At 32.3% G+C, this 23,644-nt stretch overlaps 1 protein-coding gene across 3 annotated transcripts in view; it reads left to right on the top strand.

Annotated features, from left to right (window-relative positions):
* The window catches only part of CSMD3 (CUB and Sushi multiple domains 3), a 573,013-nt gene that overhangs the window by 358,139 nt on the left and 191,230 nt on the right, over positions 1-23,644 (top strand). For all 3 annotated transcript variants that reach the window (XM_058831785.1, XM_058831783.1, XM_058831782.1), the window contains 6 exons: positions 307-495; positions 9,890-10,059; positions 17,860-18,016; positions 21,265-21,456; positions 22,208-22,334; positions 22,999-23,201. In XM_058831785.1, coding sequence (XP_058687768.1) covers positions 307-495; positions 9,890-10,059; positions 17,860-18,016; positions 21,265-21,456; positions 22,208-22,334; positions 22,999-23,201 — 1,038 coding nt within the window. The remainder of the gene's footprint in view (positions 1-306; positions 496-9,889; positions 10,060-17,859; positions 18,017-21,264; positions 21,457-22,207; positions 22,335-22,998; positions 23,202-23,644) is intronic.

The raw sequence follows: 23,644 nt of genomic DNA, 5'->3' as shown, positions 1-23,644 counted from the left end.
GCTATTCAGGTTTTGTTGTACCATTTTTAAAATATGTTTTATTTACTGGAGTTATTTATGGCTCTTACAAGAATGATAAAACAAGTTGTGTCATACATTTTCAAAAGATAGTGAATGTTTTAATTTGCTTCACTTTTCAACATAATCTAATTATCAATTTAACAGTTGCACAAAAAAATTGTTTTAAAATCTGATGCCTGTGTTGATACTCAGGTGGAAATAAACAGTAATTACTAGACTGCAAGATTACATATATGAGTGGTAGAGAACGTGTTCTCATACAACCTGACTTGCTCTTGTTTGCAGAGTATAACCTTGAACCTTGTGAAGATCCTGGGATCCCACAATTCGGTAACAGAATAGGGTTTAATTTTGGTGTTGGAGATATTCTGACATTCTCCTGTTCCTCTGGATATCGTTTAGAAGGAGCTTCAGAGGTTATTTGTCTGGGTGGTGGACGACGAGTATGGAGTGCACCTCTGCCAAGGTGTGTGGGTACGTGGTCAGCTGCTTTCATTTGCTTGTATGTGTAGTCATTGTCCATGGACTTGCAGATTTTGAGCATGGAAAAGCATAGCAATACACCTCTTTTTAATGTACTATCATATTCTCCTCATCTCCTTAGTCATTTTTTTCAACCTTTTTTATTATATTTAATATTATAACTATAAATGGACTTCTTAGTCCATACTTGAAAGCAATTAAAATTGAAGGCACAATGCTTACTCTTCTTATTTGGATTAATAAGTTTGGAAAACTGGGTATAAATTTAAATCAGCATTTAGCAGTTCAGATGTAAGGTAACTGAATTTTTTTATTTTTTGTCAATGCAAGATTCCAAGTGATACCTGTATTATAAAATTATAGTTAGAGTGCTTAGACCAGATTTATTTCATAAAACTAGGTCTATTTATAGGTTTCTATGTAAGAACCATATGCTCAGAATATCCTTAGAACAGTTATTCTGGTTTTTAAATGATAGCTAAGATAATTGAGAATAAACACTTTCTGATGATTCCTACCTAACACTCTTCACTCACTGTAGAGGTAGCCTATTTGTGTAGCTTTGACTAGAAATTTTGCTTTAAATGGCTAAAGGATTTTAATAGAGCAGAATTTTTCCTAAATTATATGGTTTTCAATGCTGTTGAGAACTGTTCAAGCAATAAGATCTTTAAAAAGTAGGATAGTTAAGTGTCTGCATTATTTTTTATTTAAGAGTATATATTGCTGAAATTTATTAAAGAGTATATACTATATGGAAAGGTTTATATATGAAAACATCTGTATCAGTGTACATCTAACATATTTTATTTTTCCATACTAAATTATATGTTAGCAAAATGTAAATATCATTCAGATGTTGATTGCATAGTACCTATGGATGGATTATGTGTTTCCTCTTTTTGTTGTCAGTCACTGTATCAACACTTTTAGGTCCAAACCACTCCTATGCTTACCTCAGTATGAGGAAAATTATGAATTTAACTTATGCATTAACCACATTTATATATGTACCTATAGAGGAGATGGTTTAGAAGCTGACTCAGAGAAATGGATGAATAAAAGTTCTTTTTGTGTTGGGGTTGATGAATTTTTAACCATAAGAATAATAATGAGTGTATGCACAGTCAAGAAGACAGGTTAAATTTCAGTAATAAATTTCAGGAAGTGTTAATATAAAATGAACTGGTAAATTACCAGCAAAAAGAAACTTCCACAGCAGCATAAATGTAAAAAAATTGCTATATATCTTTCATGATCTAGAAAAATAATGTTTATGTTTGTTTGTTGGGGGAAAAGAGAAGAGCTGTAACACAAGGAATAAATTACTTTATAGTCAACATGTTTTCTCCTTACTTTTTAAAAAAAAAAGATAGTCTCAATTAGAATGGCTTAATTAGCAATTTTCCCTCGATAAGTATCCTTTGTCAATATTGTGCTTAATTTATATGTCATAATAATGAAATTCAAACTAGACAAGAGTAGAAATTCCTGTTGACCACTTATATTGGGCTCAAAATGTATGTATTTTTACTGTTGCTCATGTTTGGTGTTTTTTGTCAAAATGCTTAATGAGACAATGCTTCTGATATAATGTGCACTTTCACATACACACAACATCAACTGGGAAGTAACCACTGCTCATAGAATTTGTGTTCAGCTTGTCAACACAAGAATAGAATGCAAGGAAGACAGGTAAAGCAGAAGTTTGGTGGAAGGCCAAGCATCCCTGTCAGTGTACAACAAAGACCAATGTGTTGGGTTTTGAAACAGTAGTCAATCATAATCAATTCTAAACCAAATAATTTTCTAGAATATTAGAATATATCTTTCCTTTTTTTGTTTAGAATATGGATAAATACTTGTTTATTAATTAATGTTATTATTCAGTCTATAAATATAGTCTTTTTTCAAAAATTTTGACTGAAGACTTAAGAAGTGAAATTTTGAAATTAGAAATTTTTAAATGGAAAACTAATGTTCAGATAACAAACAAAAAAAATTTATTGAATTTTTAAGGCTGAATTTCTTGAGTGATGGAATTATCTCAATTCAGTACGACTTCACAACAATTTTTATAATAATATTTTTTCTTAAAAAGCACAAAGATTTTCCATTTTTCTGTTCACCACATGATGCAGCACTTCTTGGGGTAGATGTCTGTAGTCACTCACAGGGCAAGAATAGTTCGATGGTAGCTGAAACTTTGGTGTGTTATCCACTCAGTGTTGGCTAACAAAACTAAAACACAGTCTATATGAGTTACTACAAATTGACTACAACACAGCCAACAAAACAAGCTGTTAATTAATGGGTGTATCTAATGATGACAGAAAAAGTCCATAATCTTTAAAATAATTGCTTTGAACTTTTCCATGGACTGTGAAAAAGAGGTCGCTTTTTGATTCTAAGTAATATATTCTTTAAACAATGCCTACAGTAAATATGAATGTGTGTTCACTTTTGACTTTTTATAAAAGTAAACTCTAAACTCTGGGTGGTCCTAAGGAATCAACATTTTCCTCAGTCTGCTAGGGGTTTGTCTCCAGCTTGTAAAACAGAGCAGAGAAATCATCTTAAGTTTGTGAATATGGAGTTGCCTTCATAGAGTTGTAGTGTGTCTGAAATGTTCAGATGTGTTTGGAGCTCAGATGACTTTGCCTAGTACTCTTTATAATTTTCATTGTTACAGATAGCTTACAAGAATTTTCCTGTAACTGTGTTACAGATAGGAAGAAACAAGAGCAATTATTATTGCTTTAAAGGGGGAAAAAAGTGACATTGATAAAATTAAACTTTTCTTGTAATCAATAATGGAATGAAGATGATTAAAGATCTGTTAGAACACTGTCATTCCTTAGTTTCATGATTTATTTTTATGCTATACTCAAGTGATAACAAAATACAGTGTTTGTATTCAGCGCACATATTTCTTTCTTGGAATTGCTTTTCAGAGAAATGTAGAAAGTTGTCTCTATTATGCCAGGATTTCTCATGCTTTTTTTTTTTTTTCCCTCTCCCCTGCTCTTTTCCAACCTGTTTTTTCATTCCTTTTAAGGCTGTCCAATATCCAAATTGTATTACATTTCATTATAACTGTCATGTCTGAATTTATAGACCCTAATTTTTTCTGTCTGTGTAAAATAATCTATGTCTTCATAGCCTCCTAGTCATGTCAAGTCTTTTCATTTGGCTTTCTTAGGACCACACGATTTCTTTCCAGACTGCTAAACCTTCACTGAAAGACACTGACATTAAAACTTTTTTCTTCTGTGCTACTTTCACTTTTTTTTTGTTCATTCTTCTCAGTAGGTCCTAAGCAGTCTCTAATTCTGGACTTACAGATTTCTAAGGAAAATCCCCTTGAAAATGCCCCTTGAAAATAAAAAAGACAAAAAGACATAAAATATGTACAGGCAAACTCATTGATTTCTGTCATGATGCATACTTTTCAGATAATGTACATGAATTTTTGCCAGTAGAAATTTTTTGCCGAAGTGTTTGCTGATTTGTTTTTTTTGCCAAGCTTTTAGTTAAGGTGCTTTTCAAAGAACACCAAGAACAGATATTTCAAAAATGTCCAAAAGGTTATATTATATGACAGAAAAAATTAATTCAGCATTGACTGGATATTCATAAATAAGGAAGGGAAGGTTCCACAATACATCTGTAGTAAATTCTCGTATTTACAAGAGAATCGTTGGCCACCCTCTGCACCTCCTATTCTTTATGCCTGTAATTTTGCTTCATCTGCATAGCTCTATCCATTTCTGTGCATAACATTTAAGATAAAGATTGCTTTTAATATATTTTGCTTCAAAAAATGTCCTTTTGCTAGTTTAGAGATTTCTTTTTAATATGTGGAATGTTTGGGCAGCATGAATTCTGAGTTTAAGGATTGTGATATCCCCTTGCAAATGTCATTGATTCATCTTGGAACAAATGAATACTAAAATTTATTCTGTTCATCAGAAGTAAATTTATTCCCTTAAATATTTCTTCTGTAATGTGTGAGTATGTTATGTGTCTATTATTTTCTTCAGGGGTAGGATTCCTGAAAAAAGCAAAGTACAGCCATTGAGGTTTCATCATATGTTAGTATAATAGCATTAAGATGTAATAAGAAGTTTTTTAATATTTCTTATGTATTGTAAGATTTTGCATCAAGTTTTAACTGTTCCTGTTCCCCATGTGAAAATTTTTACTAAGTTCCAACAGTTCCAGCAGTTCCTGAGTTATTTGTGAAGGGGTTTTTTTGGTTGTTCATGTTTTGGGATACTTTTGTTGGTGTTGGGGTTTTTTATAAGAATATTAAATTAGTTTAAAGGAAAATCATGCACATGGTAGTTTAAATTAATCTAATATAGAATGTGGGGTTTTAAAATACGATTTGCACTGTTAACGTTAATGTAGAAGCTCATTTCTCATGCTATTTCTTCATCCTCCTTTGATTAACTGCAATGCAGGAGCATATTATTTAAAGTATAGGGGACTCCTACCCATTTTCATCAGCTGGAACACTCGGTTATGAAAAATAACATTAATAATGTAAGCAAGTCTTTCTAAGAAAGATTTCTTTTGTATTTGGCCATTGGCCATTTGGCCATTGATGTAGAAATATCATCCTTTTGTAAAATTATCTTTAGGTCATAAATACAGGATCTTCCCAGATGTGGAAATACTGTCTTTCATTATAAGATAAATTATGTAGTCATAAAACAGCCAAAGAATATTGGATGTAAGTTTAATACACAAGCAGCCACATGAATCTTTTGATGTTCACATCAACGAGGAAGTAGATACCCATATTGCAGGTACATAATGAGAAATTTCTGTTAATCATTTTTTTTCTATATGAAAAGAAGTCTTGTATTTTGGAACAATGTAAAATAAAAGGAAACCCCACTCTTCTTACTGTTTGAAGAAGACAAGGTTCTTTTCACTTTTTTCATCAGCATAGGGTTCCCTGTATTTAACCTGTCAGAATGTAAAAACTGCCTGGAAAACTTGTGATAACCTTATGACTCACGCTATTCACAGAATGAAAGCTTTAGTAACAAATTAATCCTTTCAGAATTTTTCTGCTATCATCTGTTTTGCTGCCTTGTTTTGACAAGAGTCTATTTTCTGGTTTCTGCCAGCCTTCAGTTGAAGAGGTAGAACGTCTGAAGACAAACTTAGGTTTCTTGATAAGAAACCCTTTGTTGAGCGCTGACTTTAGATACAGTTTCTGAAGTAACTGTTTATTTACAATCTAGTACAAAGTTGTTTGAAGATAAAATCCTTTTTGGAATGCTTCTGCTTTTTGTCCAGTCAAGCTGTTGCAATACAGTCTGCTGACCAAGAGATACCATCTTTTCAAAACACAGAACTGCTAGATGTAGCTCTTGTATTTTGATTCTAAAGGATTGTATTGAAGAAAACAATTTCACTCTGTCTGAATTTTGATCTGTAGTAGGAGACCATGGTTTTTTCATTGATAATTATGGCAAGAATTTAATCCGTTAAGTTGGGAGAAATATTGCAATATTATCCTTTTTAAAAAAAAAATTAAATTTTATTTTATTTTATTTTATTTATTGCCATTCAATTGATTGAAGAATTGTGTTCAAATGGTTAAGTTACCCGAATATATACATCTCATTCCTCGTTTGCAATCACAATATCTTACTCGCTTACAGAATTTAAATACACTAATAATCAGCAGTTAAAATCTGTTTTATTATGGAAAGGTGCAATGAACACACATTCATAGCCAAAAGCATAACAGTCTTTTATTATAATTATCTTATTATAGAAGTTTTTGCTTTTCGTTATTTTTCCTTTGAGGTTTTTGTTTATTTTCCTTTCTAATACTGAAATGAATCTATTATTTCTGCCCAAGTCTGGAAACAGTAATTCACTTCAGTAATTCACTTAGTGTTACATTCTTCTACTTTATATTAGGCTGAATTAAAGTCTTTGTGAAAATATATCTGGAAGTGGAATATTTTTCCTATTATTTTTCATACAAGAAAAGTGTGTACGGCCTGTTCTAGGTTTCAGCTGAAACAAGTAGAATTTTTTTAAAGCCCAAAACTTTATTAATAAAGCAGCCTTATTTTTATCTCTTTCAAACAGGGAATATTACTAAAAAAAGACATTAATGCAGTTACAAAATATTTTTAAATTCTGATAACAGCTCTATGTATGATTTTAAAAATGGTTACAGACTCTCTGATCCACTGTAATTTTTTTCCTTTACTTCTGAAGTACTGTTTTGTCACCTCTTTTCTCTCTTCTATGTTTCCCTATTTACACATACCCTTAATTTTATCCTGGTTTGCCTCTTAAGTCTCTTTTTATCTTTCACTCACTGCAATGCCTGTTAAAATTATTTTCCATACACTGAAAAAATTGCACGTGTTTAAATTTGGATTTATTATAAACTTAAGAACTCCATTTACATTACTTTTTCCTGACACTTTTTTATTCAGTACTTAAATGCAAATAGAATTATTATGGTCTCTTTTTTATCTTTGCTGTAGTATTAACATCAGAGAATAGAAAGAAACTGGAAGTCCCATGAAGCTCCGTGTGACTTTAAACAATATACCCACCTTTTGATTGTCGCACTATATTAGGAGTGGTGAAGCAGTACATGACTCTCTTAGTTGCATTGTACAAGAGAGCAAAGTTTATTATTCTTAATCTTCTTTTATGCACATGTTCGAGAAGGTCCGAGAGGTAAAACTCTCATTGGTTATTAAAGGTACACATCACCAGCACTGGTTAAGTGGAACACCACCCCTTGACTAAACAACACCTGCAAATTGTCCTTCACCAAGGGCTGTTTGGATTCTTTCTTATGATTTCTCAGGCCAGAGTGAGAAGCCTGTGTGACTCAGTTTCATACAGGCTCTGTTCCCTGCTTGCTTTTTGCATCCACACATGTTTATAGATAGGAGTGAAGATTCTCAGAACTATCTATGCTGTAGTTTGGAACCCCTTACAGTATTAACTGTGGACCTTCCCTGTTCGATTTAGCATTTGTTCCAAAATATAATCATAACTCCCGTCTAAGCAGGTGTTTGATCCTTTGGAGTTAGTTGTTCTGTTGTGGCTTTTTAAGCCACAATTTGCACTTATAGGAGGCAAGGAGAGAAGCCAGGAACTAACTGTTGATTTTGTCAGAATTCTGCTGAGGAGTGTACAAAAGAAGCAACTGTGTGCCTTCATGGAACGGTGATGATGCTGTGGGAGAAATTCCATTATACTGTGCTTTTGAGACTGCTTTTACTAAACTAGCTTTCTTGGCTGCTAACACAAGATATAAAGAATCACAGAATGCTTTGGGTTGGAAGGAACCTTTTAAGACCATGTGGTATATCCCTTTGCCATAGGCAGGAACATTTTGTACTCAGTCATGTTGCTCCAGCCCCATTCAGCCTGACTTTGCATGCTTCCAGGGATGGGACATCCACAACTTGGAACACAATATTCTCTCTCTAAATTCAGAAAATCATATTGATAAATATAATGACATGAAACATGATGACATGGTGACATCCTTCTTCTTAACAGAAAACTTATCATGATTCTAAAACACTAGCTAAAAATGTCGTAACACTTAGCTTACTGCTGTGTTCAGATTTTTAAAAATTGCTTTGAATTATAGCTCTGACATAGCCCAGAGTTGTTGGATCAACTTAATACCATAATTACCTTGTGCCTTTTGGCTTTTATATCCCTCTGGAATGGGAAAAGAGATCTCACAATCCTGAAATTATGCTCATCTTACTCCTTTCTCTTGTAATTCAAAGTGACCTATGCATCTTTGAAATAGCAAATACCCATTTATTTGAGAGTGCAATAAAAGGATAGATGTGATCATGTGGAATAGGAGGTTTCCCACTTCTGCTTAGATTGTGTTCATCCAGCTGTTCCAGGACAAAATAATGTCACCTTAATTATTTGGGTACTTGCTCTATATCACTGAATTAGACGTAGTCATCAAACGTTTGTTTTGTGATCTGTGCCTGATCTGGCTTTCTGTGCAATGTCTGCTTTAGCTGCATACAGAAAGGGTAGTTTATCAAGTTGGGGTTTTTTGTCATTGCTGTCTTAATTTCATGTACAAAATACATATTTCAATATCCTGAATGTTGCTCAAACAAGTCTGGGATAGAAGTTATAGTAATATTATAAAAAATAAAAGCTTTTAGAATAGACACCATAGTTTGCCTAAACTTCTTTGCAAAGCATTAAGATTACCATTAGTTTTGCAGAATATTACTTATTTTGTGAAATTATAAATCAGTTAACTTCCCAGGTTAAAATAAGTAAGATGAATTCGCATGAGAGTGGGTAAAATAAGCAGCAAGAATATTGAAATGATCCTAAAAACAAACATAAACCTATAAAATTTATTGTTACAGTTAAATTTAAAATTAATCTCAATCTGTTAAAATGAGAGGAAATACTCTTTTATTGCACTATAATGGCCATTTATCAAGAATAAATAAAAAAGGAGGCAAAGAATTGTAATAGTTTCTCAGTGACTATTTAAAATATGTGGTTACTAAATGCTAAAAATTACTTCATTAAAATTATGTATTAGCCCAATGTAAGATTGGAAGTGAAAGTTAGTTAATAATGCCTAATGAAGCATTGCCACAAGCGTTTATGTTTCCATGCTTTTTTAGGTGATTAAATGAATTGCCAAAATCTTGAATTATAAGCTTTACTTCTTGAAATAATAACTGTATTACTTGAAAATAATTAAATTAACTTTTTTTTCCTCCATGGAAGTTACATTTTTATTATTTTTTTGTTATTGAAATTGTTTTTTCTATATTTATCTGGTAGCTATAACGTAATATTTTCCTACTTTGATTTACACCATTGACTATGTTGGTTACCTTGGTTAAATAATACCAGAGGAAAAAAAATAAAAAATCATTAATCTGTGTGTAAATATATGTATCTACACACATATATGTTTATTCATGTGTGTGTATATATAAAAAAATACTCAAATAAATTTATAGAATTCTTCTACCTGCATTTAATTTGTATGTCTTTATGAATTTCAGCATTGGAGAAATTGGAACAAATCCAACAAAATTCAAGGAAGAGCCAATAAAAAATATGATTACGAAATGTTTCATTAATATTATTTTAACTCTCAGTGGTTTATGACATACTTTTATTAAAATATTGCAATTTGGAAATATTCTTGTAGCTTCCAATCACTGTCATGCTCATGTACTTAAAACTAGTTTTTAGATATTAATAAACATTATTAATGTTGAACTAGGTTGCATTAACATTATCATTATCACTATTACTAAAAATATTTATGTGTTCTATTAAAACATGCCTTAACATTTTTTTTTAATTGCAGCTGAATGTGGAGCCTCCACGACAAATAATGAAGGAATCTTATTGTCCCCCAATTATCCTCTTAACTATGAAAACAACCATGAATGTATTTATAGTATTCAGGTACAAGCAGGGAAAGGAATCAATATTTCTGCCAGAACATTTCACTTAGCCCAAGGAGATGTTCTTAAGGTATGTAAGCATGTTACTTTTTTGTTTTTTCTGAACTTCTAGTACCTCCCATCACTGAGGTTTATCTGTCTGCAATAGTACAGTACCAGGTAAGTGGATATAAAGCATCTCTTATAAAATATCTTTCTAAGCTGGTTCCATTTAAAAAAAAAGTTAAAATTAGGCACCCTCAGGTACCACCATAATGTGTTTTCTTAACATGTTTTTCTGACCAGAGATAATTAAAAAGAGGTTGAAATAATGAAACAAATGTTACCTAAATGGTTATTTGTATTTTTAGTGTTAAATATTCATCAATTACATCTATTGATTTGTTTACTTCTACAGTAGCTTCATAACTTGAGCTGTGATCTACACATAATAAAACATAACACCCTTAACTTTAATTTAACACAGTCTACATCCTGTCTTTTGTACATAAGTTTTGCGCTTTAAACAACTCTAATCTGGTTTTCATTGAACAAAACAACAACAAAGGGAAAAGAAGAATACTAGAACTTACCATAGTTTTATACAGTAATTTCCCTCTATCTTTGATTTGTTCATAGATTTTATTAGTGTACTCCAAAAAGTATAGCTCCAGATGCATGTATTACTTGCAAGTAATACACATACAGTAATAAGCCAAGTACACATTTAAAGCTGATGTTGATCAGGGTGTCTTTTCACATATACCATCTGCAATAGCACACAGTGCAATAAGATACCCGTGATTCAATAATTGTCCATTTCTTCAGAATATGTAAGCTAATTAAATTTGCCTCTGTGAAATCAAAGGAACAAGAGGTACCATGCAAATCATGTTTGATTTGAAAACATTTTTCTGCCATATTCTTCCATGTGCTTATTAAATGAGAGGTATTATGAAAATATTTATTCCTGAGAAACAGCTGTAATTCATACTGGGGTTTATCTCATCTAACTGTACCCATCTGTGCATTAGGGTAGGACTTGTCATTAGTCAGAGATACAAGCATTTCCAAAAGGAGCTAAATATACCTAAAGTATAAGCAGACCTAAACAACTAATATAAAATGAAATCAGGCATCAAAAAGAAAATCAAAGGGCTTTAAACAAACAAAAAATTATGCTCATCTTAAAGCAAAAGAGAAGCAAAAAAAATAAACCAAAGGCTACCCAGAGTGCACGGGTGTGTTTATTTTATATTAAAATTGTTGCTTATTTGAGAACCAAGTGGATGCCCTTTAATTGTTACATTAATTAATTTTGAAAGATTTAATTTGAAAGCTGTTTAGTATTTATTAAAATGTAAGTAGTATGGAAAAAACCTCAAGCCAATCAATGAACCACCCAAACCAGTTGTTCAAGTAATTGTTAGCCAATAAAAACATATGGATGGATTTTTCTCAAGATTTTTTAGATTGAAACCATTCAACTCTATTATCTTAATTGAAAAGATATACCACTGTGGGAATGGAGCTACAGTTATGTACAGTCAGATAAATATAAATGAATATAAAAATAAAAAAAATAATCTTTTGTCTTCTTTTTCTTTCTTAATAATTTAATGTACATATTTGTAAAGATCTAATCATTTATGACTTTTTAAGTGCCATTTGAACCATATGCACTTCAGATGTTTAACTAGACAATCTTAACTCAGAGACTTACAGAAGAAAATTCTGCTTTAATACTGCTACTCAATTAATGTGAAATTAAGAGTCATGCAAAATGAACTATAAATAGAGGAAGGCCATCACTCAGCTGTAAATGTCAGTGGCAGAAATATTTACTGTATATTGCAGGTGTGTTTTTTAAATGAAACTGGTGTTGTGTAATTAAAAGTGTTTGTTTTTCAACTAAGCAGCCTTGATTTATAATAAGTAGCTGAAATTCCTCCCTATTAAAAAAAAATCTAAAATAAACTGTAAGAGGTATTCTTGGTTATGATTGTCATTTTTCAGTCTGTCTGACATCATAACAAGACAGAGGCACTCTGGCTTTACAGCTGTGGGAAGAAATACCTGTGGAATCCATAATGTCTTTTCCTGCCTCTTTTCTTCTATGAAATTCTCACAAACTGTCTTAACTCTATCACACTTTTTTTGTGTTCATTTCATAACGAAAAATTCTTCAGGAAACACGTTAGCAGTCACATATTCCAAAACTGCTCTCCCAGAATCAGTTCTGCAGTTGTGTGTTTATCCCTTTCTGTGCTCCTAGTCTACTCTGAGAAAGGGAATATACTGCCTAATTTTCCTGTTTTGCTGAATGTAGAGAATCACCTTTTGGCTAGAGGAATAGGACATTACAGTTATATTTTTTGTTTTAAATGAACCATTAATAGTCAACAATGCTTTTAACCTAATATGTATCACTACTTTGTAACTGGAAGGAACTTAAGTTAAAAAAAGAAGAAAAATAATTTCATCCTGTTTTCTAAACAGTGACATATAGTGAATACAGAATTCCCCATCAATTGGGAATGAGGGAGTGTATAGCAGTCATCATTTTAAAATCAAGATACTTAAAACACCTCCTTCTGTAGAGGTCTTTCTTCCCCCAAACACAAATGAAGCAACTCCATAATATTTCATGGTTAAAGCTCAGGTTTTTAGTGACAAACTTTGCTTGGATAATCCATCTCTTTTCATCAGAAGCTAGAGATGAAAACACTGACAAAGAAGTTAGTAATGTGTTTTGTGTTACTTTTTCTTGCAGCTAGGATTTTTAGATCACTAGAGGTATGCAGCTAAAATTCCATTCAAAGTCTGAATAGACTGAGTATTCTAGTAAAATTTTGACAAGTTCTTTAATGGAACCATGAGGTCAGCTGCTTGCCGTGTGAGTTAACTGACCAGGGAGGACGCTTATATCTGACAAGCACTGTGACTGAAACAATGAAACAGCTGTACTGGGAAGGCAGCACTAGAGAGGAACAGCTTATTTAACACAAATAAATCACCACCCTCACTATTACTCCAGGGGCAAAGAAGGAGGAGTTCTCTTTTATCTGTTCTGAACTGGTACAGAACAGAGGTTTCAGAGCATATAATTTGTTTTTCATTTGCTTCATTTAGTATGCATTTCTCCTGTTCTTTCATTGTAACTGCTCTGGCTACTTATGTTAATGGTGTAGTTCTTTTCGGGTTTTATTAGAAACTGTAGGAAATATATAAATATATCTCTCTTTTTTTTTTTTTTTTTTTTTTTTTTTTTTAATGTAGGGATATAACCTGCTCTTGAAAGTGCCATATCTTGTTTTAATATTTATGAAAGTTATATGAAAACTTATGAAGAATTTAGGATCTGTACAATCACTACATGCCAATCCATTTAATATTAATCTCAGAAACTCTATAACACTTGCTTCCTTCTTTGCAATTGTACTGAAAACTGAGTTGTGCACTATATTTCCAGAATTCAATATTTTTAGAGTAAACTGCCTATGTGGGAGGCAAAGATAAATAATGCATTTTTTCCAAGATATTAAAATATTTCTGCCTGGCTTTTTTTCCCCTGCTTTTGTCTGCATCCACCAATTTTGCTCATAAACTCTCTTGTCTCTGCTAGCTGTAAGCAAGTCCTTGAGATATACACAGAAAGAACAGAGTTATCTTTGTTCTGCTTGCCTGAATAGTTCATTGATAGTGGTGAACGTGTTATTTGTGTTGAAATCTGTTGAATGTAGAAAATATTCTTTCATATTAAGGATATTATAACATTTTGATTTACAGGGAAAAAGGCGCTTCTATTAAAACTGAAACTTGGACATGGCTAATATGATTGTTTCCTTTATTTTCACTAGATTTCAGCATTAATAAAAAGGTACCTATGTATGGTACCAATTAATGGCTGGTTTTCTGATAACATTAAAAAACAAAACAATAAACCGCATCCAAAAATTCTGCAGACAGATTTCACTGAGTAAACCTAAAAGAAAAGAAAAAGGAACACTGAATATGAAAAGATTTTTTTTTCTCTTTTGTAGTAGACTATGTGTTTGGCTTTATGTAGTGTGAGAATTGATGTGGTAGGTGATACTGCACCCATGTAGAAAATACTGATTTAAGAATTAATTTTAATAACATTGTAAAGCAATCTTTCTTTTTCCTTTTACTAAAGCACTCACTGCAGCAACAGGCAGGTAACAGCGTGTCAGCAAACAGAACTGGCACTCAGGTTTCTCTTCGGCTGTGCTTGGCTCAGCACTGTTTGTGCTCCTGCCAAACACAGAGGATTCAGTTTTACTGCATTTGTTCATTGTCTCCTCTATGGGCCAGATTTTAAATGTGTGCACATGATTCCATTTTTGAGGGTTTTGGGCAAAGACTTTGAAGGGATGTGATATTTGGACCTTTTTGCTACTTTTTTCCTTAAGAATCTTAATGATTATAATTGTAATAATACTTTTAGTAATATCATCGTGAATATAGGACTGAGAAAAAGGTAATAAATGGAGGGGACAACCCCCCCCCACCACATCCCCCAAACATATGGACCCTTTTCTGTCTTTATATTAGTGCTTCCATTCGCATGTGATATACATTTGACAGGGCGTTGACAGCCTCAGTTCTGAGCTGCTGATTTTATGTTATTTCTTCTCTTTATAAAGGAACAGATCTTCATATCCATATGCCTTTTATGTTTCAATGGAAGATCTCAAAAATAACTTGATTAAAATGCACAAATGTTATACATTCACTTACGATGCTCCCTTGCTAAAATTTTATATATTTCAATATATTAACAGAAAAAAGGGCATTTATTTCCATTTAAAATTTGTTGGTAATGGAGCCACTAACGAGATTAGCAAGTTTTATTTTCCCTCTAATTGTAAATGCAAACAACACTCTTTCAAAAATTGAATATCACATCTATTCAAATATTTAGGTAGAGCATGAGCTATTAGCATCCTTCCCTATAACATTTCAACATATTATTGTGGTATGAAGAACATTAACACAATTTTCTGTGCCTTTGTTTTTCTTTATGAATTAATCATTTAAAAGATTGGGCCATTAAATACCTAATAAAGATGGACTTCTGTTTTCTGAATAGTTTGATATTGGCATATGCAGGCATTATCCAGTCATGAACCACTTGTCTTTGAATTCATTTTACAGGATGACAGGAAAAATATATCCAACCAAATAATATTTTTATATTGATTATACTTGGACTTATCTTTAGCATCCAAGTGACTTAAATCTAGATGTGTTGGCAAGGCCTATAGGAAAGTATATTTTAAAATAAAAATAAAAAATAAAAAAAAAGAAATAAAGAAAAAATTATATATTAAAAATAAGTTAATTATGCTACCTTAATTCACATATAATATAACCTTCCAAAAAAAATTATGAAGCTGAATTACTAATTCATTCAAAATATTTAGCTCCCATCTAGCTTAACAAGGTTAGAAAGAAAGTGCTGGTTCTGTAAATCTCAAAAGGGTCTGCTACCACTTTATTGGCAAACTCAGATGTATCATTCAAATGATTCTATAAATTTCCATTTTTTTCATATTAACTCAAATGCATCAGAGAAATGAAAGTGTGACCTAAATTGAGAATTACACTACAAAACATGCATTCATTTTTTGTCCTAAGGGAGACCCCAGTGCCTTAAGAAGAGGGTTACTTTGAATGTCTGAAAGACAGCAACCAAAGGAAAAAAATAATGCAATTTAGTGTTCAGATGAATCACAATCCTGCCTCAGCCAAATGCAGCTCTCCTACTCAAAGGAATCAGTTTCAGAACTGTTGATACTTTAAATTCTGTTCCTTCATAGAAATTATATAGGTTTAAAATATTATACAGTGTGACAGCTAGTTAGCCCATGAAACTGAATTAATATTAACTAATGAGATGTCAGTGGACTAATGTGAAAGATTTAATAGGGTAGGACATCTAACAAAATTTGCAATAAAGTGTGTATGAGGAAATTCTAACATGAAGAAAATTGGTATCATGACATGGCTTATTCAAAGTTTTGGTGAGACATTGAGAATAGTTGGTATAACTTATTACAGCTTTTTTGGTTAAGTATTCGTGAAACACAGATAACAAGAAATAGTTTACTCTTATATAGTTTTTAAAAATAAAATAAATCCTGAATCCTAGATTATTATTAATTATGAGTGGATTCAAGCTGGGTTTTGTTTAAGTCTGTCATGATATAAATATAAATATAAATATATCTGCTGGATACCAGTAGCTCTCCTGAAATGGGTATTTTTCTTTCAGTTGCTAAAACTGCTTAGTGCATTTCAGAATTAATTTTCTGGATTGGGTGGGGTTTTTTTGGTTTTGTTTGATTTGGTTTTTGTTTTTTTGCTTTGGGGTTAGTTTGGGGATTTTTTTTTCTTTTTCTGACTTGATTGCTGATCTCAGTATAGTTTAAAGAAGTTTCTATAAAAGATAAGATGTCTATCTTAATACTGCTTTATATATATTGAAATTATTTTTAGTTGATATGCATTAATTGCACTTTTTTCTTCTCTGATTTCTTACTTTTATTCCATATGAGGACATTGGCTTCTAAATTTAAGTTTGTTGGAATTTGTTTGTGTCAGTAAAAACCAAAGAATTATGTCATCTTGTGCATCTTAAACTCCTGTACAATTATTTACTCATTACAGATTGCTAGAAGTCACTTATTTGTTTTATTTCAGCATATCATTAAATGTAAAGTCTTTGTTATTACTAGAGACATGAGGATTTCTGGAAAATAGGAATTAGGTGTGTAACTCATTCTTACAGATAGGAAACAGGCATCATAATATTTCACATTTACTTTGTTGCCTTACTACTGTTGCTGGTGTACGTGTTTTGATTTCATTCTGATGAAGATTCCTATTTAAAAATTCAAACTTTAATTACATTTGTAATTAATAGAATTAAAATAGAATTTAGAACTTCAGACAATTCAGTATATTTTAATAAGGCTTTACAATTTCCCTTTATAGCAATTTGAAAGTTATTCACAGGTCAATTTACTGATTTGCAAGTGAAATTTTTCATAAACCAGATCAATCAAAGTTGTAGTTATTATAGAAGTCCCTAAATAAATACTACAGGAAATAATGTTTGGGTGAGAAATTTTACTTAAATCATAGGAAGTTTTTTTTCAGAATTACAGGAATAAAACAACCTGTGGTGTTTCACAGCAACCAGATTTGTAAGGAAACTTCCTGAGAATTATTAGAAGATTGTTCTACATATTTAGTATTCTGATAGATGGAAAAGAACAACACTTGAAGAAAAATAAATAATAAAAATGAGGTGCTATGATTTACATATAGATTACAATACTCTTTCAACTTACAGAAGCAGTTGTTAAATTTATTTCCTAGTCTCCTTTGACTTCACAGTTATATTTTAACCTGTCTTCACAGCATAAAAAGCCACCACAGATTTATTTAAGAGGCCAAAAATTGGGGATAGGTGAGATTTTCTGTTGTGCTGCCTCAGACTTGAGGCAGATAGACATTGTAGATGTTTCCTGATAGGTTGTGATTAGCATTACAATACTGACAATGAAAGAAAAAACACAGAGATCTAAAAACCCTGAGCTGATATGGCACCTCTGCCCCCTTCTATTTTTATGTAAAAAAGGAATTAAAAAAGTATTTTAAACTGCATTTGAAAATTCACCACACCTAAATCAGCTTAAGTCAGGAGAGACAAATAGTTTATCTGAACAGTACTTCAGGTTGACTGGCAATAGATCTCCCTTGGCAGAGCTGTTCTTCTTAAAGCAGATTTACAGAATTGTTTTGTAAGTAAAAGATATTTTCTTTTCTTTCTTCATAACTGTAAAGCTCACATTTTTTACAGATCTATGATGGAAAAGACAACACTGCTCACCTGCTGGGAGCATATACTGGGGCATCATTAAGAGGTCTGACACTAAGTAGCACTTCAAATCATTTATGGTTGGAATTTAACTCGGACATGGAGGGCACTGATGAAGGTTTTCAGCTTGTGTATACCAGTAAGTATTTGAGAAAACAATAGGAATAGATTTATACTTTTAAAGGAATGTAAATTCCTCACTCATAAGATGAAAATGCAGTTCAATGACAGTTATGGAAGAAACTGACAGCAAATTATTCGCCAAAATAATATAATTCCATTGCACCTCAAAAAACCCAAAACACATAGCATACTGAAACCTGGCTTTGACATTTAATCTGGTACATTAATCACTGTTGTTTTTCTAGAAGGTTATTTTTTCATTTTGGAGAGCATAAGAAAAAACAGAGTAAGTTTCAGTTAATTGTTTTAGCACATAAAAATATTGAAGTATGTGAGTAGTTAAAGAAATGCAACTAAAAAGCATTGCTTCATAAAGATAAGTCCTAAGTAAAGGAAATTCTCCTTCTTAACACTCATCTCTGAAAGTTACTTTGCTTTTGTTTCTGAGCTTGGATTATTGTTTAGAATAATCCAATTTGAAACCAAAATGCTAAAGAAAGGTTCCTAACAAAAACCTATATATGGATTTAAACTATGAAGATGAGGAGAGGGAAAAATGTTTCTGATCTCTGGCTTAGAGGGTGTATGGAAGAAGCTTATACATCTACTGTACCAATTGTCAGTTTCTGAAAATTGTAGCACATGACTACTGACATGTAGTGTATATGACTCTTTTAGTGTATAGTTTTTTTGCCATTACTGAATTATTATGTAGAACTAATTTTTATCAAGAAGGACAGTGTTATAAGGTAATTCTGCAATGCAGCTCTCAACATCTTTTTTTTTTTGTCCTTGTGCTCAAATCATTCTTTTTTCACCTGTTCAAAAATGGTTCATTTAAAAGCTCGGCATAATGTTTTTTAAACTAATTCTAATAAAAAATAGCACAATTCTTGAAACATGAAAGAAAAATATCTCAAGATAATAAAAGAGTATGTAATTATTTTTCAGATAAAAGTTGCATAATTATATTCTATAATAGCACGTTATAGAACAGGACTGTACTCTATGATCAAAGATAGGAATTTCAGTGCTGTGTTACTATGTAAGTGTCAAGGAATTTAATTTTTCTTATTTATATAGGTACAACCAAGCTCAGCACTTGAACCTTATCAATAACATTTCCTGTCTTTTGAGACATTCATATTGAAGTACACTTTCGTAGCCTGAAGAATTCTTAGCCTGAATAGTGATGAATCTTCTTTTGTTGACATTGGTAGAATTGGAAGAAAAAAATTAGGTCCAGAAGAAGGTCACAGAGATGATCAGAGGCCTGGAACACCTCTCCTGTGAAGAAAGGCTGAGAGATTTGGGCCTGTTCAGCCTGGAAAAGAGAAGGGTCTGGGGAGACCATATAGGACCTTGCAGCACCTAAAGAGAGCCTACAAGAAAGATGGAGAGGGACTCTTTAAAAGGAGATGTGATAACAGGACAAGGGGTACTGTCTTTAAACTGAAAGAGGCCATGTTTAGATTGGATACAAGGAAGAGCTCAGTCTGAGCTCTGTCTGAATGAATCCATAAACCAGGAGAGATGGTGCAAACCTCCCAGTCAGTGCTGCAGCCTTTGCTCAGAGGAGTGCCCACCATTCTGCCTTGAGGGTCAGGTTGGATGAGCACCCTTGAGCTGTGCAGATGATCAAAAACCAGTGCCCCTTTGCTGAGTTATGAGGACTTCAGGTCTCTCTATTGGGCCAGTGGAAGCTTCACCCTTCAAAGAGGTGTTCTCCCTGTGTGCTGTCCAGCATAAACTGCCCCACCATGCCCTACTGGTCACTTGCAGTTAGGGCAGCAAAAATGCTGCTGGTTCCCATGGTTAGGCAATGGAGCTACATGTTCATCCTCAAAAGGGAGATGATCTGTTAATAAGCTGGTTTTGGTTCTGTAAGGAGGCTGTCCAGAATTGAGGACAAATCAGGGATCAAGGCAGATTTGAACTGCTTTTCAGTGTGGTCAGAAGTTTTCTTAGAAGACAGGAAATTCTAACTGGTCAATAAGTGTCCAGACCAGTATTTTCAACAATGGTTCTTCATCTGGGACTCACTTAAATGTCTTTCAGAGCTTCTGCAGCACACACTGTAATAAGAGACAATAGTTTAGGAATGAGAAAAGTTCAGGTCAGAGGTTGTGGAGGCTGTTCAGTCACACATGAAAAGAGTTGAAGGAAGAACCAGAAACATACAACATTTGATACTTTTATTTTTTCCCTTTACCTTAGCCTTATCCAAAATTAATTTTTTTTAATTTTTTTAAAATTTTTTTAAAATCCAATTTAAAATGCATTTACAAGTGTTTTGACTATAAAATAAAATAATTTTTTTTTTCAATCAAGAATAGCAATGCATCATCTGAGGAGGGATTTTGAAAAGCTACCAACTGCTGACCAGATGGACAGATACTGTGTGAATGATTTGTTGAACAAAGAAGACATGAAAACCCCTTGATTTCCTCCCATATTACCTATATGTAGGAGTAGCAATCTGATACAAAGGCTCTTTTGTTTTTCCTACACACATTCTAAGCCACATGGTCTTGGTAAAATTTGGTTTTCAACAAAGTGAGGTTTCAAATTGCTTCTCAGTTAATAACAGAGAACTTGATTTGGAATAGAAATTATTTTCTCCAAAATTGCAGCTTATGTTTCCCATATACCTCCCTGTTTCCATGTAATGCATTGTTATTTTGTTTTCTTCTTGCTTCACATCTCTGAAGTCTCAAAAATGTCCAAGTTGTTTGGCTTGAATTCTCTGTATAATCATTATCATTGATTCCTGCATCTAGTTCTTAAGTTTGCAAACTACCGAATAAAAAATTAGGGTAGGGATTGATGAAAATAACAGTTTCTCTTTGGTGCCACAGGTGCTATTGTGCTGCTGTTGTTACTATGCAAAATAATGAGAAATCTGCTGTTAAGTTTTGTTTATGAACCTTTAAATGTCTATTCACAAGTAAGTGGACAGTCCCTTTAGCTGCCAGTTTATAATTTATCATAACATTTTTAAACTTATTGATAATGATAATGGATTATTTCTGTCTTTAATTGAACTCTTAGGAAAACTGAATTTGTGACACAGCTTGGTCATGCTCTAAGAAAGGTGTATAGGCAGTTATCCAACTTAGACTGCTTAAAAACAGAGAAGAAATCTTAAAGACATTGTTATATGTAGTTGGAAAATTATTGATTTCCACTTGAAACCAGAAAATCTGAATTTAATGTATTTTTTCTGTTTGATTCTGTAAATACAACATTTTATTCCTCACACAGGTTTTGAGCTGTCACATTGTGAGGACCCTGGTGTGCCACAGTTTGGATATAAAATCAGTGACCAAGGTCACTTTGCTGGAAGTACTATAATTTATGGATGCAATCCAGGTTACACACTCCATGGAAGTAGCCTTCTGAAGTGTATGACTGGGGAAAGAAGGGCATGGGACTATCCTCTACCATCATGCATTGGTATTACACTCTTCTATTTTTTTATCTCTTTACTTATTTTTTTGAATGCAAGAAAGAAAAAAATTAAAGATTGTTAGATCTATGTAAAATCTAATGTGTATGATCTGATACGATCTGATATGTGTACAGATACATTTACACAGGCATTTAGAGTTCTCTCTGCATATATCTCATCTAAATTTATCTAAGCAGTATTGCCTTTTTATGTTAAAAAAAGATTCTAATTCTTAAACGTTTGTGCACACTGAAAGTCCTAATACATACAGTAATTAATGTCAGCAAATAATCAACATAAAAAGTTTAATCAGAAAGGCATTGTAAAATTAGAGGGTTTTTTTACTTATATATAAATATCAATAAGCTAGAAAAATCTCATGTATTTATATAAAACAGATCAAATAAAATAATTTAGATATGGAGAGATATAAAGTTATTTTGTATTTTTGTTACTCCTGTTCCTTTACATTATTACTATGACTCCATAAGTTTTGCAGCTACTTACAGGCTCAATTATTCCCATAGGAGAGTGAAAAGAAGACAAGGCTTAAATATTAAAGTAGCTTTCTTTTTCATCTTCATTTAGAGGAAATTGGGGATTGAGTAAGTAGGTGAAGCAAGGGGTGAAATGCAGACTTTATATGCTGTTTTACAATATTGTGGCATATGGTCAGTTTAACAAAAGAGAAGATGTATAAATTGATTGCTCAGGTGATTAGCTGTACGATCATTCCATAATGTTGTTTTTTATTAGCTGAATGTGGAGGACGGTTTAAAGGAGAGTCATCAGGAAGAATCTTGTCTCCTGGATATCCTTTTCCCTATGACAACAATCTGCGTTGCATGTGGGTGATTGAAGTGGACCCAGGAAATATTGTCAGGTACTGAAAATTAATCTTAAAATTTTAACACATTTTTTTGACTATAATAACCAAATCTTGCCTCTAGAGTGAAGTAAGAAAGAAGGGATTGGGGGCTTAAAACTTAAGATGCAGATCTCTGTTTTTGCCATTTTAGATTTTGGTTGAAAGTTTTGATTTTTCAATAAGGATTATCCAAGGAAGATTGAACTTTAAAATTGGTGATAATTTTGTGAAATGCTGGATGCAGCAGAACTCTTTAGTGAAAGACTGCATTTAAAAAAAACCCAAACCTACAAAATAACAAACCAACACAATCTGTATTTTTTCATTTCTTTTTAGTTAATTTGTTTTAATGGGATTGTGGTGTATAATATTGTCTTAGAAAAACTGAAACTCTTTCCTGAAAAGATTACATAGATACTTATAGTTTATTTGAATGGCTAAAGTAATACACTACTTTATGGTGGACAAATTCAAATAGTTTAAGGTCTTTTTTTCTTTCAAATTAATTTTAGTATTGGGATTTCATGCATTCAAAGTTAAAAGTGTGAAACATTATGAAAACTTTCTTTTTTAAATTAAATTTAATTTGCTTTTTTTCTGTTGTTTGTTTAGTTTTGTCATTAAAGTTATGTTGTTGAGTAATATTAAAGCTGACAATAAAATCATGGTGTTCTTTCAGCCTCCAATTTCTTGCTTTTGATACTGAGGCATCCCATGATATTCTTCGAGTTTGGGATGGTCCACCTGAGAATGAGATGCTGCTCAAAGAAATTAGTGGCTCCCTTATTCCTGAAGGCATTCACAGTACACTCAACATAGTCACTATCCAGTTTGACACAGATTTTTATATCAGTAAATCTGGATTCGCCATACAGTTTTCAAGTAAGTTAATGAATTTAATTTTTAATTTATTTTACAAGTTCACTCACAGATAATTGTCATGGTGGAAACACTTGAAATCAGTGACAACATTTCTGACGTTTTAAGGGAAAGAATTGGCACAGAATTCGACATTTGTTGTAAAGCTTTATTTTTATCTTAAAGAAACAAATAAAAAAAACCAATAAAATATCAAGTCTTTGCTAGTTTTGGTTTTCAAGGTCAGCTGGGGCAGTGCCATAATGCTTATGATTATGATTAGTGTTTTTCATGAAGGAGGCATGTTAAATTATCCATTCTTTTCTAATCGGTAAGAGTTTCTGCATTCAGAGGCATTTGAGAGGAGTTTTCACTTCTGTTGTGATTGTATGGGATGAAACAGAAAAGAGCTCCACAGGAACAGCAATGTCCTTCTCCCTTTTGCCTTCTAGTGCTATATCATCATA

The sequence above is a fragment of the Poecile atricapillus genome, chromosome 2 (assembly GCF_030490865.1).
Source record: "Poecile atricapillus isolate bPoeAtr1 chromosome 2, bPoeAtr1.hap1, whole genome shotgun sequence".
In the NCBI taxonomy this organism is placed as follows: Eukaryota; Metazoa; Chordata; class Aves; order Passeriformes; family Paridae; genus Poecile; species Poecile atricapillus.
Note: the sequence above shows the minus strand (reverse complement) of the source record. Positions and strands in the feature narration are given on the sequence as shown.